General features: G+C 32.3%; 1 protein-coding gene and 1 long non-coding RNA gene across 2 annotated transcripts; one reads left to right on the forward strand and one right to left on the reverse strand.

Annotated features, from left to right (window-relative positions):
* Positions 1 to 1,606: 1,606 nt before the first annotated feature.
* Positions 1,607 to 3,460, reverse strand: LOC132637807 (uncharacterized). Its single transcript, XM_060354840.1, has 3 exons — positions 3,359 to 3,460; positions 3,224 to 3,313; positions 1,607 to 3,157 (listed from the first exon to the last, which is right to left on the reverse strand). The coding sequence occupies exons 1-3, from the start codon at positions 3,458 to 3,460 to the stop codon at positions 1,607 to 1,609; spliced, it is 1,743 nt and encodes a 580-aa protein (XP_060210823.1).
* Positions 3,461 to 9,572: 6,112 nt separating this feature from the next.
* LOC132636524 (uncharacterized) lies at positions 9,573 to 11,303 on the forward strand. The gene is made up of 2 exons (XR_009581304.1): positions 9,573 to 10,527; positions 10,637 to 11,303. It is a non-coding gene; the product is annotated as an uncharacterized LOC132636524 (long non-coding RNA).
* The last annotated feature ends 7,542 nt before the right edge of the window (positions 11,304 to 18,845 follow it).

Below are 18,845 nucleotides of genomic sequence, written 5' to 3' on the forward strand. Positions count from 1 at the left end.
GAAAAAGTCTTTGGATTGTGCATACGTTATGAAAATGACTAAGAAGCTTAGACATCCAAGACAACCAACAAATGTAGACATATCACATACTTATAACATCCAAAACATTTTACTACAAATAAAAGTTAATAAAGATATAGTAGCACATTTCTATCAACACACTAGTCAGTATCTATTTCTTCTTCAAAATCCTCCTCATCATCCTCCTTAGTTTCATCCTCAGTTTCATACTCATCTTCTGTAGATTCTTCTTCGGAGTCATGATGCTCTTCTTCGGATTCATGATGCTCTGACAACAATCCATCATCAATTGGTTCATCCATTTCAATTGCTTCCCCATTTGGATCATGCATGAGTATAACTTCATCAACGGTCATATTCATATCTATCTCATAGACTTCAACTTGGAATGGAAGATTTAGTTCCAGTTCCAGAGTTGTGATCACTTCCTTATCAGGTAATTCAATAACATTTCAAGGTTTGACTTTCAATACAGCTAACCAATCGTCCTTGTCCTTTTTTGTGCTAGGATAAGAAATATAACACACTTGAGTTTCTTGTATCACAAGAATAAAAGATTCATATTTGTTAAACCGACGATGATGGTTAGCATCGACTAATGTACTGATTATGCTCCTTAACACCAACATTCATAGTTGGATCAAACCATTCACACTTGAATAATGTAGTTTGCTTTAAAGGTGTTTCACGGTATTCCACTTGTATAATCTCTTGTATCCGTCCATAGTAATCACCAACATTTGGATTCGAGATACAAACTCCACTGTTCATTGTTGATCTAGCACTACCGCGACGTAATGTGTGAAATTTGTATCCATTAACAAAACAAATTGGATAAGCATACGATCTTATTAATGGTCCATGAGCAAGACTACGCAAGTATTTGTTCTCAATATGATTGGATCGAGCCTATTTTAAGAAAATTATAAGACTTAGTCAAATTTCACAAGCCATTTTAAGCAGTCATAGTTTAATAAATAATGATTGATAGAGGCTTACATATTCCTTGAACCATATAGAAAAATATGTTTCAAGACTCTCATCTATTTGATCTTGAGATAGATTCGAGAACTCTTCTTGCAAACATTGCACATATATGCTTCGTTGCAACAAAGTAAGTTAAATAGAAACCCATAATATATGGATATATTCATTATATTAAATAAGTATAACTTTATAATGTTACCTCACAAACGGCTCAACCTCTTTAGTATTTAGTAAAATATAAGTTTGGGCAGCCTTGATTTCTTCAAGGGACAAATCTCTTTTTAGTGCTTCTCCCGATAGTTTGCCTGGATAAGTGAATATTGAAACATTTCCTTCAATATCTTCTATAATACCACCGTCATTGTTACGGGCCACATTTTGATGACGTGAGATAACATGAGGTTCAAAATAATGAGAAAACAATTGTGTTGACTCCACCATCAAGTATGCTTCACAAATGGAACCCTCAACACTGGCTTTGTTCCCAATCATATTTTTAAGAGTTCGAAGGTACCTATAAAGGCAAACCAATAAATTATAGGATACTTGTCACCATTAAAGAATATATATTTTATATTTACCTCTCAAAAGGGTACATCTATCTGTATTGCACAGGTCCAGCAATCCGTGCTTCATATGGCAGGTACATGGGTAAATGTTCCATTGAGTTAAAGAATCCCAGGGGAAATAGGCGTTCTAACTTACACAAGATCTGTGGGATGTGTACCTCTAATCTCTCCAAGTCAACCACTTGAAGAACAGTTGAAGTAAGATCATTAAAAAACAAACTCAACTCTGTAATTGCCCGCCACACATTACTAGGAAGTAGCTCACGAAAGGCAATTGGCAATAGTCGTTGCATGAACACATGACAATCATGAATTTTCATGCCAAATAACTTAAATTTGTCCGTGTCCAAGCATCGACTCATGTTCGAAACATACCCATCTGGAAACTTCACACCTTCCAACCAATCGAACAGGACAATTTTTTTATTCTTTTCTATTGTATATGCAGCTTTGGGATAGCTTCCATCAGGATTCCTTGCTAACTGCGGTCGATCGCAGTATTTTGCAATATCTAGATGTGCTTTCGGATTGTCTTTGGTTTTGCCAACAACATTAAGAACAGTGTTAAACACATTATCAAAGACATTCTTCTCAATATGCATGACATCAAGATTATGTCGTATCATGTTAGAACTCCAATAAGACAAATCCCAAAAGATGCTTCGTTTTTTCCATCCATATGAATTACATATCCTCTTATTAACTTCTCGTGCATCTAACTCAGTTACTTTTCTTATCCCCAACTCACAAGTTTGATTCAAAATTTTTTCTCCTGTTCTAACGGTAGGTGGTGGCCTTGTGACAATATGACCTTTAAGAAAGTTTTTACGATCTCTCCTAAACGGATGATTTTGATCAAGAAATATGCTATGACTGTCAAACCAAGTTGTTTTCCCACCATGTTTTAATCTGAAGGATTGTGTTTCCTCCATACAATAAGGACATGCTAAGTTGCCACCTGTACTCCATCCTGATAACATAGAATATGCTGGAAAGTCGTTGATTGTCCACATCAAAGCTGCCCTTAATTGAAAGTTTTCCTTTTTTGAGATGTCAAATGCTTCTACACTTGTCTCCCACAACAAAGTCAATTCCTTTATTAGAGGTTGCAGATAAACATCAATTTTTTGTTTAGGATTGTCTGGCCCTGGTACAATGACAGTTAAGAACATGTATGCCTCCTTCGTAAACATCCTTGGAGGAAAATTATATGGAGTGACAATCACAGGCCATGAAGAGTATTTTCTCCCCGGCTGGGCAAATGGTTGGAAACCATCCGTACATAACCCCAACCTCACATTCCTTGGTTCTGCAGCAAAAACAGAATGAGTTTCATTGAAGTGCTTCCAAGCCTCAGAGTCTGACAGATGACGCATTGCCCCCTCCTCTTGTATATTCTCGTGATGCCATCTCATGTCGACATCTGTAGCATGAGACGCATCTAATCTCCGCAATATAGGAATCAAAGGGAAATAATAGATTTTCTTGTAAGGGACCAATTTCCTCTTATGAGAACCAACACGATGTTTATACCTCTCATAGCCACAAAACTTACAAGATGTTAGGTCCTCATCATCACCCTAATACAACATACATCCTGAATTATAACAATCAATCTTTTCAATAGGAAAACCCAAGCTACGCACTAGCTTCTTGGTCTGATAATAACTATCAAGCACTATGTTATCTTCAGGTAAAGCCTCTTTCAATAGTTCCATCATTTGATTATAACCCCTCTATGACAAAGTATTCTCACTTTTAATATTTAGCATCCTAGAAACCACTGCGAGTTGAGAGAGGGAAGAACCAGGATACAACTTTGCATTCACGGCTTGTAGCAAATCATAAAGCCTCTGGGACTCAAGATTAAGGTCCTCCTCCATTGAAGGTTCACAGTGATGAGACGACACAGGTTCAGTATTACTCGAACCCTAGCCAAAGTTCGGTCCAGCTGCATCTAAAACCATTTGGCGATATGGATTATCATATCCCAATTCAGATTGAGTACCACCATGTAAATCACTATACATCTCACCGGTCACTTCTTTTTCCCCTTGATACTTCCAACCGAAATAGTTCTCAACAAATCCAAATGATTGAAGGTGAAATTTAACGATTTCAACATCCATGAATTTAATATTGTGACATTTTTTACACGGACATTTAACATCGTCACCACTCCTGCAGTTTCTCTGAGAACATGAGAACTGAAGAAACTTATTGACACCAGTTATGAAACTAGAATTAATACCCCCTCGACCATCCAACCTATCGTACATCCAACCACGCTCTAGATTATCCATGATCCTATTTAATGTTAAAATAAACAAGAAACTTAGAGTTACTTTTTGTAAATAAGTAAGACAATCAGAATGCCATCCAAAGGAAAACAAGTTGACTTTAAGACCCTTTTTTTTTAACTGCAAAAAGAAAGTGTGCTGGCTATGAATTTTAAGACCATATTTAAAAGAGAATGTCAAATTAAAGCCTCTTATGGTAGTGGTGACAAGTAACTACTATAAAGAACGACAAGTAACTTTGTAGTTGTATACCGCTAAATATGACAGTGAACTCACCGTTTTTCTATTTTGGTACTATCGTAGAAAAAAAACATGGAATATACTGAACATGATATTAAGGAGGTAATAACAAACTTTCGTAATCAACAAATGAAAAAAAGTTGTAAAGACAAGAAAGATTACCAACATTAAAACAAGCAGGTATAGATACTATAATCCTACTCAACCAGACAACTTCACTAAAATGCGCCATCAACCACAAATAATTTTAGCAAGGGTAATCAAACAAATAATGACATAGAGGATAGCCCTAAACTTTATGAGCCAAAGTTAAAGGTAATTAAATAACCTACTGTTTTTCTCTTAGTTTTCTGGTTGTTAAAGAAAGAAGAAACTCAAGAAATCAATTAAGCAAAATGAGGCAAATCTACTCTTTATATAATTTCTCAAGATAGTAAGGAATACAAAAATTTCACTAATTCAAACATTTGGTGAGGTAAAAGAAATCGCAAGTTACATTAGGACTTCCCAAAGTGGCTATAAACTTAGTTATGTTCATTTCAGAGAGGTTAAACCTGCTAACTTTAGGCAAAAAAGGGCAGAACTGAGAAGTGCTTTGAAATACTTACCTTAATCAATGAATGTCACATTTACCATTTGGAATTGCTTAGCTTTGTCACGGGAGGATCATGTTTACAAAATTTCAAGACTCAAAGTATCACAACAATATTAACTAATTCATGTATTTAGTAAATTAAGTTTAAACATGCCTCAAACTCAAAGTTCTTCGCTTAATGTTAAGCTCGTTTTAGGACGTTAAAACGTCTCCATTTGTGAACAAACAATGAGAGCAAATAGCAATAACCCTAACAAACCTTTCAACAGCTTTTTGAAGAATTTGATGAAGTACAACTCTTTTCCTAAACCCTGCAACTCTTTCCTAAACCCTGCAAGAATGAATATAAATCAAATCCTTCAGTATTACTGAAACAGAGATTTAGCCAGCAAAGCCAAAAATTTATGTTCTTTAACAGCATAAACATTGTTAAATGTCATAAAAGAGAAAAATAGCATTGAACAAAATAGCAAAAGAAAAGAAGAAATAGATACCCAAACCCTCAATTTTTTATCTATACATTTCTAGAGAGCTATACATACATCTACTAATTAATTATTAGTTTATTACATTCTAACTTAGATTAACGTGCACATAACAAGTAAATTGAGATAAATGGGGTCAACTGAGAATAGTTCTTGCTTCAATAGTAATAAAAACTCACTGTTTTCACAATAACTTCCCAATTAAATTTCAAATAATTTCAAGAATGCATAAGAGCACAACTCTTATAACTTATTTGCATAAAGGAGTTGATTAAAAAGAGTACACCTTGGGGTATTCGGATTCCTAACTTGGGTTTACATAAAGCAGAGAAAGAGGGCAAGTGAGATATGGAATTTGAAGAGAAAACTGCAGTTGCTGAAGTTGCACCCATATTTTCTTGGAAAACTAATTTTCAATGCTAAACGGAGAAACTAAACTATATTTAAGAAACCAAAAATAAAACAAGTGCAAAATTTCTCCTCCTTCCAACACACTGACACACAGAGGGTGGCAACAAAACCAAAATTTATGTTCTTTAACAGCATAAACATTGTTAAATGTCATAAAAGAGGAAAATAGCATTGAACAAAATAGCAAAAGAAAAGAAGAAATAGATACCCAAACCCTCAATTTTTTATCTATACGTTTCTACCCTTTAAGGGAAAATATTTATATAATTTACCCACCAGAAAAGGTGGCTAGCTGAGCTGAGCATGACGAAAAATACAAAGAAAAAATGGAAGATCGATGATATTTTACGAGAATTCAAACTTTTTTAACTGATATAGAAAAGCAAGAAATAGAGAGAGAAATAAACAAAGTAAATCTCCATGGTAAATGAGAAATAAACAGAGTGACAGTATAAGAACGGCGGCGAATTTTCGGTGGGTTTGAAGAGCAAGAGTATATTTTCCGGTGGGTTTGAAGAGAAAGTTCTGGTGGGTTTGATGTATTAGTGGGTTTAGAGTCTATTTCATTTTATTTCGTTGATGAAAAATAAAACTAAATTTTATTTATCGACGAATTTATTCTGTCGCTAAAAATTAACTTGAAATTTTACCATTTTAAAAGATAACGACGGAAATATCTGTAGCAACTGATATTAAAATATTGTGAAACATACATATTACTTAACGACGGACATAATCCGTCGCTACATACGTCGCTAATCTGTAATAAATTTTGCCACCCATAGTTTGTCGTAATTTTAGTAGCTAAAATGAAGGCACGTAATTTTCGAGCCAAAATTTAGCGATATATTTAAAACTCCGTCGCTATTCCGTCGTTAATTTAGATATCATTTCTTTTTTCATTTTTTTGGCGACAAAACTTCCGTAGGTAATCCGTCGTTACCTAGAGACAGAATTAATTGTGTCGCTAAAATCCGTCGCTAAAACCATTTTTTTTTTTGTAGTAAACTCCGTCCATACTTAGAGAAAAAATATCTCTTATTTTTTATTCTCATAACAAAATATTATGATTCGCGAAAATATATTGCTCTATATTATACTACTCCTATACTCCTAAAAATGAAAAAAACAATAGAGAAGCTTTTTAAAAGTTATTACACAATTTATTATAGCAAGAATAAGTTCAAGGAAGAAGAAATAATGATTTGTTGATTTTTAAAAGGCTAGAAAGTCATTTAAAAGGGACGGGAGGGATTATTGAAAAAAACAAAAAGTTAATTCCTCTCTCCGTTCATGTTTACTTATCCATATTTGACTTAATACACCTCTTAAGAAATAATAAATAAAATGATAATTTTACTATATCGCCCCTAATTAATATATGTTGAAAAATGAATTGACAATAAAGTAGTACTTAATAATAAAGATAAATTACGTATAAAATAGTAAAATATCTCTTGATTTACTTGTGCACCATCATAAAAATAGATCTTCACTTTTGCTTGTCTAAATTAAAAAAATCAAGAGATAAATCATCATTTTATACCTGATTTACCCTTATTAAGTACTAGTACTTCATATTATTTTCAATTCATTTCCTAAATATAATAATTAGGGTGATATAGTGAATTATCATTTTATTTATTACTCCCTTTCGTATCAATTTATATGACACTCTTTCTTTTTAGTCAGTCTAAAAAAATGACAACTTTCTATATTTAGAAACAATTTACCTCTACAATCTCTATTTTACTCTTAATGAAATGAGTTATAGCCACAAAAATTTCTTTAACTTGTTCTAGACTATAAGATTCAAAAATCTTTTTTTCTTTCTTTCTTAAACTTTGTGTCCAGTCAAACGCCTCACATAAATTAGAACAAATGTTTTTCTTGAGAAGTGTGTCAAGTCAAAGAAATTGGAGGTTACGGGTTCGAGCCGTAGAAACAATCTCTTGCAGAAATGCAAGAAGGCTTCGTATAATAGATACTTGTGGTTCGATTCTCTAAAACTAGTACAGTGAGAGCTTAGTGCATCGAACTGATCTTTTTTTAAGTGTGTCAAGTCAAATAGGAACAGAGTATTTTACTATTGTAGAAACCTGAGTTTGGAGGAGGATCGTTGTCCGTTCTCCAACTCATGTACAAAAATAAAATAAAAAATAGACCCCACCACCTCCAAACTCATGTAAAAAAAAAAAGGTGGGCCCCATATTAAAAAACCAAGCAATATCCATGTATTTCTTAATGACCGTTTTATACATTATTATACACTTTTATATAGATCGACACATTATTTACAGTAAGTGTATAATATTGTATATCGTGTGTATAAAAACTATTGTAAAAAAAGTTGGCTATACAAATGTAAATTAAAAATATAACTACGTGGATGTAATATTTTATGTTGGATTGTATATCATTGAAATTATTCCTAAAATTAATTGCTAAAGGCACAAATTAAATACCAGCCCATTTGAAGGACAATTCGTGCAATTTCTTCTATTTTTTAAGTTTTTAATTTGTAATAGACCAATTCCCTTTTTAAAAACTAAATTCAAAAGTGAGCTATAATGAAGAAAATTGTATTACACCCTATCCAACATCTCAATCATGTTAATGACAAAAATCACCTCACTAATTTACCAATTTCAAATATTTGCTTATCAAGTTTTATTTTAAGGTCAATTTTTTATGTCAATTTGATCAACTTCTAGAGCAAATGAGGAATCAATTTACTTTTATATGACTTAATAAATGTTTCATTAAAAAAAATATATCCTACAAACCTAATACCTTATAAACGGTACAACATATTTATTTTGAAAGATGAAATTTTTTTCTTTCAACAATTTGTGAAAAATATAATGAATTGGGCCCATAATAGTAATATGAAAAATTGAAATGATTAGTAGTGTGCTTCAATATTTTTAAAATGATAGGATCCAAATATTTTATTAGGATAATTTTTTTAATTTGTAATAGACAAATTCCCTAATAGTTTAAAAGATAAGAGACAATTGCAAAAAAAAAAAAAAATGATATAAAAGAAAAATATATGGGTCAAAAAATTAATTTGATGTGTAACTATATAACATAAACTTTAGTAGAATTTAAATTAAATTTTAAAGAAAATACATTTATTATGTGAGACTACACGATAATATTTTAACTAAATTGATATAAATGATAAAAGTACTTATTAACAATATAGCATTGTAATTATGAAAGAAGAATAGAAGCAAATATTGTATCATGCTAGCAACTTTTCTGCTATCTGTCGAGATAAATTACGCATTTGAATTATGCGCTGAACTTTCTAATTTTTATTTGTGAATGGTAAATAAGAAATGATTGATCTTCAGGAGAATAATGTATAATGACTCACGATTGTCGTATAAAATACAATTCAATCTAAGAAGCAAATATATATATTTGCAAACCTAATAAATTTATAGCATTAAGCGATAGTAAAAAGCAAATAGAATGTTAGATTTTTAGTGCTTTATAACTTAAGAAATGAATGTTCTCATAATTAAAAAATAATAAGTTATGTTACTTTATTAAATTATACTACTTAAGTTTTGGTTAGGACCAATAGAATGTAAAGATTTCAACGGAACAAAAATTTTGAGATGAAATGAAACCAAATAATTTCCTGTACATACTTCTTCGAACGAAAATGTAGTCATACTAATATTATGTTTGTCGTTAGCTCTGTTGGGCTAAAAGGTCCAAAGATACTCTTAAAATGGTGTGATATTGCCCGCTTTGAACTAAGCCCGCACAGTTTTCCTCAAAAGGCCTCACATCATTAAGAGTATCCAACTCCTTATAAATAACTCATTTTTCTTTCCAGCTACCAATGTGCTACTTTGTTCGCACACCTAAGAAGCTCATATTAGGCCGCACGGGCATAAACATCTAGTTATTTGAAATGAGCTCACATGTTAGTTGTCCTCATTGAATGACCATCCCCATATCCACTAGTCTCAACTCTCTCTCTCAAACACGTGTAACGTGCATGCTACCCACAAATGGCAAATAGCTGCAAGTCAAATTACAAAAATTGAACCGAAAACTGCAAAAACACGGATCTCCAGCAACTCTCCTTAGTCCTAGAAAACCCGCAATCCGAGTCTCTGGCCATGTTCCAAAATATTTTCATTTTACTTGACCCGACCCGCTTTGACATGTTCAACTGCTTTCAAAATCAGTTACTATCCCTACTTACGTGTAACACATGAAAATGAACATTTTAAAGTACTTTTGTGATTATTACGTGCGGCTAAACGGTTGGTTTTGAAGATATTTTTTCGAGATTTCATGATGGGTGTCTTTATTTTGGATCACTGACTATAAATAGGAAATAAAGAAAAAAGACTCTTTCTGTAATTATTAATGCGGTTGAACGGTTGGTTTTGAAGATATTTTCAAGATGTCATGATGGGTGTCGACTTATTTTGGATCAGTGACAGCAAAATAGAAGGAACAAAAAAAAAAAAAAGAGTTTTGTTTCAGTAATTATTGATACAGTTAAAGGGTTGGTTTTGAATATATTTTTCAAGATTTCATGATGGGAATCTTTATTTTGGATCAGCGACTGTAAAATAGGAAGGAAAAAAAAGTCTTTTTTTTCTTCTGTAATTATTATTGTACGGTTAAAGGGTTGGTTTTGAAGATATTTTTCAAGATTTCATGATGGGTGTTGTTATTTTGGATCAGTGAATGTAAATAGAAGGGAAAAAAAAAGGATTTTTTTTTTTGGTTTGGAAGATTCAAGAAATGGCAAGTATATTGGAGGCAACAATAATACATCAGGTGGCCATTGTGTATTTGTGTTAAGTCTACTATGGTTGCTTAATTCATTCAATTATGGTCACCCTTTGGCTTGCTTTTTCTCCTTAATCTATATTTATCTGGTATGTCTTATACGAGATTCTGTTTTTTTTAATGATTTTATGATGTTAATTTACAGTTTGATTTAATTTAATATGGATTAATTAGGCTTTTGTTGTTGGATTTTTGAAGGTTCATGAGCAGTATTTAACAAGATTACCTAAGGAACTGCAGTATGAGGAAAAAAGACAGTCCAATCAACGAAGGGTAAGTATTTTTGGCAGCACAATTGATGACATTTTTTCCTTTTTTGGAAACTCTATTGCATATTTTTGGTAATTGTTGGATTTAACAGGCCCACAAAAAAAAATTGATGGGCAAAAGTAGAAAAATATTCCTAAGAGATTCAAAAAGTTGCAGAGAATTGAACTTTTTTGCTTTACTAGCTCAACATGTAGCATAATGGGAATGAAACACGTGACAGTTGGAGTTCAATGCCGCTTAATCGTTTGGTTTGATCAATCGCGCAACCCTTTGGAACAAGTTGGCCCGGATCCTTTATGGAGGATTGATGGTAAATGACCGATCCAAAGCAAATGTTACACCTTAGAATTGAAGTAGCATTTATTGTCTATTATTACTCATTATTATAATTAAATCTACAGTTCATTGTTGAGAATTGCAGCTATATAAGGAGCTTAAAGCTCTATGCAAAGGATCATTGAAGACCATTTTAACTACGTTAAGAAATTCAGCTTATCAAACAAAATTGTTCTTTTATTGTTTGATTACTTTGAGTTTTTATTTCAGCAAGGCTCAGAGTTCCTCCGGGGGATATTCATTGAAGGATAACCTCATAGATTGTCTAGCCCAGGCTTATTATTATTTATTGCATTATAATTTCATATTAACTTGATTTTTCTGCTTGTAATTAGCTTTTCATTATTTATTTATAACAAATCAATTCACGTATACTTTAAACTAAAAAATAAATTTAACTGTACTCTTTTTAGGATAAACACCTTTATCACCCTTTTATTGTGATAGCTATAATTTTCTTGAACTACAGAGAAAATGTCTTAAGATCTATAAGCTTTAATCAAATGAATAACATTTATACGAAATACAAATGTTTTTTAGGTATCATAGCTGTTGTTTTGAATAAATGAATTTCAATTTATCTCTTTCTTTTAACAAATACGCTTAAAGTGTAAAATTCATTAGCCTATTAGAGAAAATATAATTTTTATGATAAAGTATACTAAGTATTTAAAATTATTTATAAAATTAATGTATTGTATATATATAATTAAAAGTATATAATTTATTAGTCGATTTTATCTTCGATTTATTTTTAATAAAATCAAACTAAACCAACTATTATGAATTTTCAAAAATTTAAGACCAAACTTAAATAAATATTAGTTTGATTCGAATTTCGGATTGAATAGATTTTTAACATGTAAGTACCCTAATCGTTTATCAAGTCGAAAAGTTACATTTACCGGTACTGTTAGTTATTGCTGACAGTTGCGTATCATTTGGTTGACGTATCTTTGTGTCCAATTTTCTCACTTTTCCCCCTTTATCCTCAAGTAAACTCGTCAACCGGTCCGGTTTTACCGGTTCAAACCGATAACCGGACCGGTAAAATCGGAACCGGTTAACCGGTGGAATTTAAAAAAATATATATTTTAGTTTGTAGCCATTGCAGGCTTGGGCCACAAATTGGACCGTTGGGCAACGGTCCATTTGCAAAAATGGTCGTTGCCAACAGTCCCCAACTCATTCCCCCCCCCCCCCCCCCCCCCCGCAACCCCCAAACTCCCCAAACTTTTTTTAACACTTTAACCCATCCCCCACCCCGATATAAATCCCTCTCCATTTTCATTTTAATCTACACCAATTCACTCTTCTCTTTCTCTCAAATCTCAATCTCTCAATTATAGTTACTTTGCAACAATTAGCCACTTTAAATTTCTCTCAAATAAATATTATAAAGTCTTATTATAGTTTCAATTATTAATTTTGAAATTATAATATTGTTGGTGGAAGTGGTGATTTTGCAACAATCCGAAGTAGCTTTGGTGGATTTGCAATTCTAGCCGCCTTCACTTTGTTGGAAATTAGTCCGGCAATTTGGTACCTTCGTTCCAACTCTATCTTTATTTTTCGCAATTTAATTTACGCATTTTAATTCTATCAATTTAATTTGTTGCAATTCATTTTCTTGTGATTTATTTGAGTGTGATTTAAATTAATTCTATTTAATAATGGCGAAGAGATTTAGACGTGGTGCCGGTAGTAGTGGTATTGTTAGGCGTGGCTTAATGAGGAAACATTTGTGGAAGAAACACTTAATTTAGGTATTGGTATTGGTGGAAATAATCCACTTTTAGGTCATGAGGCAATGCAACAACATTATACCGACACTTTTAATGAAATTGATGATAATGATGAGACACAACCCCCCGAAAATCCCATAGGAGATACATGTCCTGCACAATCACATACACAAGACAAACCGCCTAGAACTCGTAAGTCAACCGCTAAAATTAGAAAATTTATGACTAAGGATAGGGAAAGCCAAACAGCTAAATGTACCCTATGTGGACAAATATTTATTTTTAAGCAAGAAACTAGTAAGGATGGTGGAACGGGTACACTAAATGGTCATATGAGAAAGAAACATGGATGTTTGGGGAGAGCAAACGAGTTCAAATGTTGGGGGTATTCAAATGACGATAGACCCACGAACCGGTAAAAATTTTAAGTATGACAAGAAAAAAGAGCGTGTAGAAATAACTAAAATGGTAGCTTATGATTGTTTACCATTTTCCTTTCCTTCGGGTTTGGGGTTTATTACTTACATTCAACGTTGTTATAATCTGTTATTTGAGGGTATTCTGGAAGTACTTGTAGAGCGGATGTTATAGATTTGTATAAAAAAATATAGATTTTATTTGTGCCATGTACCGTTGATTTGGGTCTTAGTCTTAACAAGTTAGATTTTTTTGCTATTACATGTCATTGGGTTGATGACAATTGGGTTATGCAAAAAAGAATTATAGCTTTTTTATATGATGAAGGAAAAGATCGTCACGATGGAAAATTTTTAGCTGATTCAATGTCTACTATTATGAGATTTTTTTAACATTTATAGAAAAACACTTTGTATTGCTTTAGATAATGCTTCTAATAATACAAAGGCGATTGGTCTTTTAAAAAGAGAAATAAACCCTCTACTAAGAAATATTTTTCATGTAAGATGTAGTTGTAACATTTTAAATTTAATTGTTAAAGATGGTCTTGTGCGTTTTGACGATTCTATTCAAAAAGTTAGAGATGCGGTTGCGTTTCTTTTTTGTAATGCTAATAGGGGAAGAATTAGAGATTTTAAGAATGCTTGTGTGGAAAATAACCTTAGACCTAGGAAAATTCAAGTAGAGATTGAGATTAGGTGGAACTACACTTACATTATGCTACAACAAGCATATGAGTATAGGATTCCATACAAGTTCACAACAAATATAATATTAATAGTGATGATTGGTTAAATTTTACGGATTGGGAAGAATTTAAGGAATGTGTTGAACTCTTAGAAATTTTTTATAATGCAACTCTTGCTTTTTCTCAATAATTCTATCCCACGATAACCGAAATTTTAGTCTACTTAGCGAAAATAGCTAGAGTTTTACAAGAGTATAAATATAAACCCGGTTATCAAGCGGCTATTTTTGATATGATAACAAATTTAAGAAGTATTTTTTTCCCTTTTCAACTTTATTTATATTGGGTTCTCTTTTAAATTCTTGTTTAAAAGTGTCTTATACTAAAACATTGATTAGTTAAATTTATACATTTTTAGAAATTGAAGAGGGAGTTCAACCATCTTTAGCTGAAGCCGAAACCGCTATTGATGACGAGTTTAGAAAAGATTTTACTCATTATTCTAATTTGGAAGAACATGCTACACCCGTTGCTCCACGCCCTACTACTTCTCAAAGTAGCAAAAAGGGCTTGTCGGGTTTAAAAGTTTTACATTCACATCCAACTCGTTCTTTTAATGTAAACTTTGATGAATATCACTTTTATTTGATGCAGCTAAATGTGGATATCAAGGAACTAGATGAGCTGGACGTCTTAGCACGGTGGAAGAAATACAAGGCAAGTCATCCGATACTCTCAAGAATGGCTCGAGATATCTTTACGGTTCAAGTATCAACCGTGGCATCGAAGAGTGCATTTAGCCAGGGAAGACAACAAATTGGAGACCATAGACACTGATTATCCGGCTTTAGCTTGCAAGTGCTAGTGTGCATTCGCGATTGATTAGATCGGAGCGACGCAACCAAAATTTAGAAGCGGAGGAAGGCGAAGAGGAAGAGATTGAAGATTTGATAGGAAGTGGACCGGACCAAATGGAAGACTTTGAAGATATCTCCATGGCCGAATATGATATGGGGGAAATTAACCAAACGATTGAGAATTGATGATTTTATTATTCTACTATTTCTTTGCAACCCATGTATTATTTGCAAGTTAGAAAAAACTACAACTTGCAAATAAATGTTATCCAAGAATGAATAAAATATATGGATCACTGAACTTTCTTTTATTTACTTGTGTTCATATTTTTACTTATATTAAGTTAGGAATATACCTAAAATATACTAAGAATATACTTATAATATACATCTACTTAAATTAAGTTATATGTATACTATATATACTTAAGCATATATATATATATATATATATATATATATATATATATATGTATGTATGTATTTAGGGATAAGGCATCATTACTGTCACGACCCAACCCCGTAGGCCGTGAATGGTGCCGACCTGGACACCCGTATACATACCTATCAAATATAGTCAAACTGAAACTACAAACAATATGTAACTTTACAAAAGAACTCCGAAAGTTCATAGCGTCATCATATATGTATATTCAGATAAATTGTCTCCTCAGGAGTCACAACTGATCAAATCATAAAATGATACGCAAGCCGACAAGGCTGCCACTACATATCAATATCATGTCATATGCAAGCCGGCAAGGCTGCCACTACAGACGAACATCATATCATAGCACATCGTGTAGACACAGCTGAACAGAACTTATACACAACCCACACATATGTCTACAGACCTCTAAGAGTACGAATAGCGAAATATGATGGGACAGGGCCCCGTCGTACCCCTGGATAACATATACATATATATATATATATATATATCATAAGATCTGTACTAAAAGTCTAAACCCCGGAACAATGGGGCTCTCTAAGATAGCTGAGTAGAAGTCCTATGCTGAAAGGTCACCAAACCGACTATCTGTACCTGCGGGTATGAAACGCAGCCCCCCGAAGAAAGGGGGTCAGTACGGAATGTGTGCTGAGTATATAAAGCATGAAATACAGTAAAAGGATCATAACTGAAATAAGGGGTACAGAAAACAAGTACAATGTCCAGAATACCAAAACACTTGCCTTTGGAACATAAATCATGCATGTCAATATCATATATCATACCCGGCCCATTATGGGACTCGGTGACATAATAATATCATCATTATATACATATATACCGTACCCGGCCCTCTAGTGAGGGACTCGGTGAATAAAGTCATCATAAGCCCTCCTGGCCGCCATAACATATCATCTTATCATTATATATATATATATATATATATATATATACCGTACTCGACCCTCTAGTGAGGGACTCGGTGAACAATGCAGTGAAACTGTGCACGATAACATACCCGGCCCGGGATTTGGTGAAAGACATATTGAGGCATGCACGAGCAGAGTAGTGAGAAACCATATGCAATTTAAAACATTATCAAGACGCTAACAGAATAAGAAGAAGGGATTGACACCTGAGTATCGATAGCGGCAATCATATCAAATATCCCTCGAATGTCATCATAAATTATATCAAAAGAGCCTTAGGAATCATAGACATATGCAACGTAATATGAAATAGCTTATAGAAGTCAAGGACATTAGCTATCATAGAGTTTCTAGGAATAGGAGTTTATGTATACCGACTACTATCCAATGTATAGGAAACTGAAGAGGAAAGCTCAATCACTTAAGAGTTCTAACATCAAGAAGTGAATAAGAATCATGAATCACACTCAAAGCTTATGAATAGAATTACCCCAAAGCTCATATCATTCATCACTTAAATCTAAGACATGCCAAAAGAAAGAAGGGACAGTTTTACATACATGTTAGCGACTATTCGTAAATCTGTTCGCCTCGTCGATCTTTTAGCCTATTTAATATAAGAGCAACGTTATCGTTAGTAACTATATTCTCTAGTTCGTAAATGCGTAGGCCATCGCTTATAGAACTTATTCTTTTAACTTATATTCCTCGTTTAGGGTTTTTCTCATTATTCAAGGACTTAACAAAAATCGAGCAGCATTTCCCCTATGTATTCGCCTAACCCGAATTTCTAATTGTCCTCCTGTCAACACAGAAATACCAACAACAAGGATATACACATAAAATTCTCACAACTCAGCCCATAACAATTCTAAATCCATTTCAACCCACGATTTCACAAAATAACAATTTCATGCATTTTCTTACTTCCAATTTCGTCCAACCCAATTTTATTAGCCCCATTACAACACTATTAACACAATTACACCATAGAACAAGAAAATCTTACCTAAATTTTCTCGGAGGAATTTCTACTCTTAATTGCTCCAATTTCGCAATTTCTTCTTCCTCGATTCAATATCCAATGTTGCTATCACCTCCTTGAACTTGTAATTCACTTGAATTTGATCCAAATATCAAAGACAACAATTTTTTTTCACCACCATGGCTGCTCTCTTGGCTGGCCGAGAGCAGCCATGGCTGATTACCTTTTTTTTTTTTTTTTTTTTTTTTTTTTGAAATTTTGTGAAAAAGTTGTAAAAGTGAAACTTATTCACTAAATATCATGTATACACATGCTTGATCCTAGGGGGACACGTGTCCCCCCCCCCCCCTTGTGAGTCATTATTCCACTTTCTTGAACATATTATATTTATTTATATATATTTTTTTAAATAATTAATTTCGGATGGGGCCCACTTTAATAATTAAGCTTAATTAATTTAATTAATCACTAATTCTCATTTAGTAATCTAATAACAATTAATTAATTCCTAATCTCCAATAATATTTTAACACTAAATAAAATTTATAAACAATTTATGTGCTTAATTAAAATTGAAAATTAAAGGTTCCTATTTCATGTCCGGAAATAATCCTGTCTTTAACTTGAGCCGATTTGCTTGCGAGTAATTCGACGTATAAAAATACGGGGTATAACAACTACCCCCTCACCTAGTAGCGTTTTTGCTGTGACACACCTTACCTAATTTTTGGTCCTATCACCCCCCTAAACTATTTAAAACCGCAATATTTTACGCCCTAAACGCTGATGCACACTCTCATATGGGAGAGTGACATACACTCTCCTTGCTACATGTGCATTTATTTATTTTCTTTTTTTAAAAAAAATTCAGCTTACGTGTCAATTTTTAAGAATAAAAAATAAAAACCGATTTTTCTTTTAAAAAATTTATTTGTAAAACCTGTTTTTTTTTTTTTTTTTAAAAAACAACTGAAAACGCGAATTAAAAATTTGATTTTTCTTTTAAAAAATTTATTTTTAAAATCCATTTTAAAAAAAAAAAACTGAAAACGCGAATTAAAAAACTGATTTTTCTTTTTAAAAAATTATTTTTAAAACACATTTTAAAAAATAAAACTGAAAATCGAATTAAAAAAATGATTTTTCTTTTAAAAAATGTATTTTTAAAACCCCTTTTTTAAAAAAATAAACTGAAAACGCGAATTAAAAAACTGATTTTTCTTTTAAAAAATTTATTTTTAACCCTTTTTAAAAAAAATTGAAAATTTGATTTTTTTTAAAACCCATATGTTTTTTTTTAAAAAAAAAAACAAAACTGAAAACAAGAATTGTTTTTAAAATATGGAAAAATGGATTTGTTAAAAATATGGAAAGCTTGATTATTTTTTTTAAAATGTCTTAAAAGATCTTGATTTTCATGATTTCATTTTCTTAGGATACTTTTATTTTTGAAATAAAATCCAGAAAAATTGTTTTTCTTGTCAAAATTTGAATTTTTTTATAAAATTTTGAAAAAATTAATTATTTTTTTAAAATGTGAAAAACTAGATTTATATTCATATTTTAAGAAAATACAGATTTTTACGAAAAAAATTAAGTTTTCCCGTTTTTTATGTTTCTCACTCTCTCAAAAAGAGCGAAACACACTCTCCTTGCCACGTCAGCGTTTAGGGGGTAAAATATTACGGTTTTAAATAGTTTAGGGGGGTGATAGGACAAAAAATTAGGT

This window comes from Lycium barbarum, chromosome 4 (genome assembly GCF_019175385.1).
Source record: "Lycium barbarum isolate Lr01 chromosome 4, ASM1917538v2, whole genome shotgun sequence".
In the NCBI taxonomy this organism is placed as follows: domain Eukaryota; kingdom Viridiplantae; phylum Streptophyta; class Magnoliopsida; order Solanales; family Solanaceae; genus Lycium; species Lycium barbarum.

What these genes read in the sequence shown, in the direction of transcription:
- LOC132637807 (XM_060354840.1), bottom strand. Translation starts at nt 3,460, where the DNA reads ATGGAGGAGGACCTTAATCTTGAGTCCCAGAGGCTTTATGATTTGCTA. An exon ending in CCCTCTCTCAACTCGCAGTG is followed by an intron (nt 3,314 to 3,358) that starts GTTTCTAGGATG and finishes ACTTTGTCATAG; the next exon opens with AGGGGTTATAATCAAATGAT. An exon ending in ATTATCAGACCAAGAAGCTA is followed by an intron (nt 3,158 to 3,223) that starts GTGCGTAGCTTG and finishes ATGTTGTATTAG; the next exon opens with GGTGATGATGAGGACCTAAC.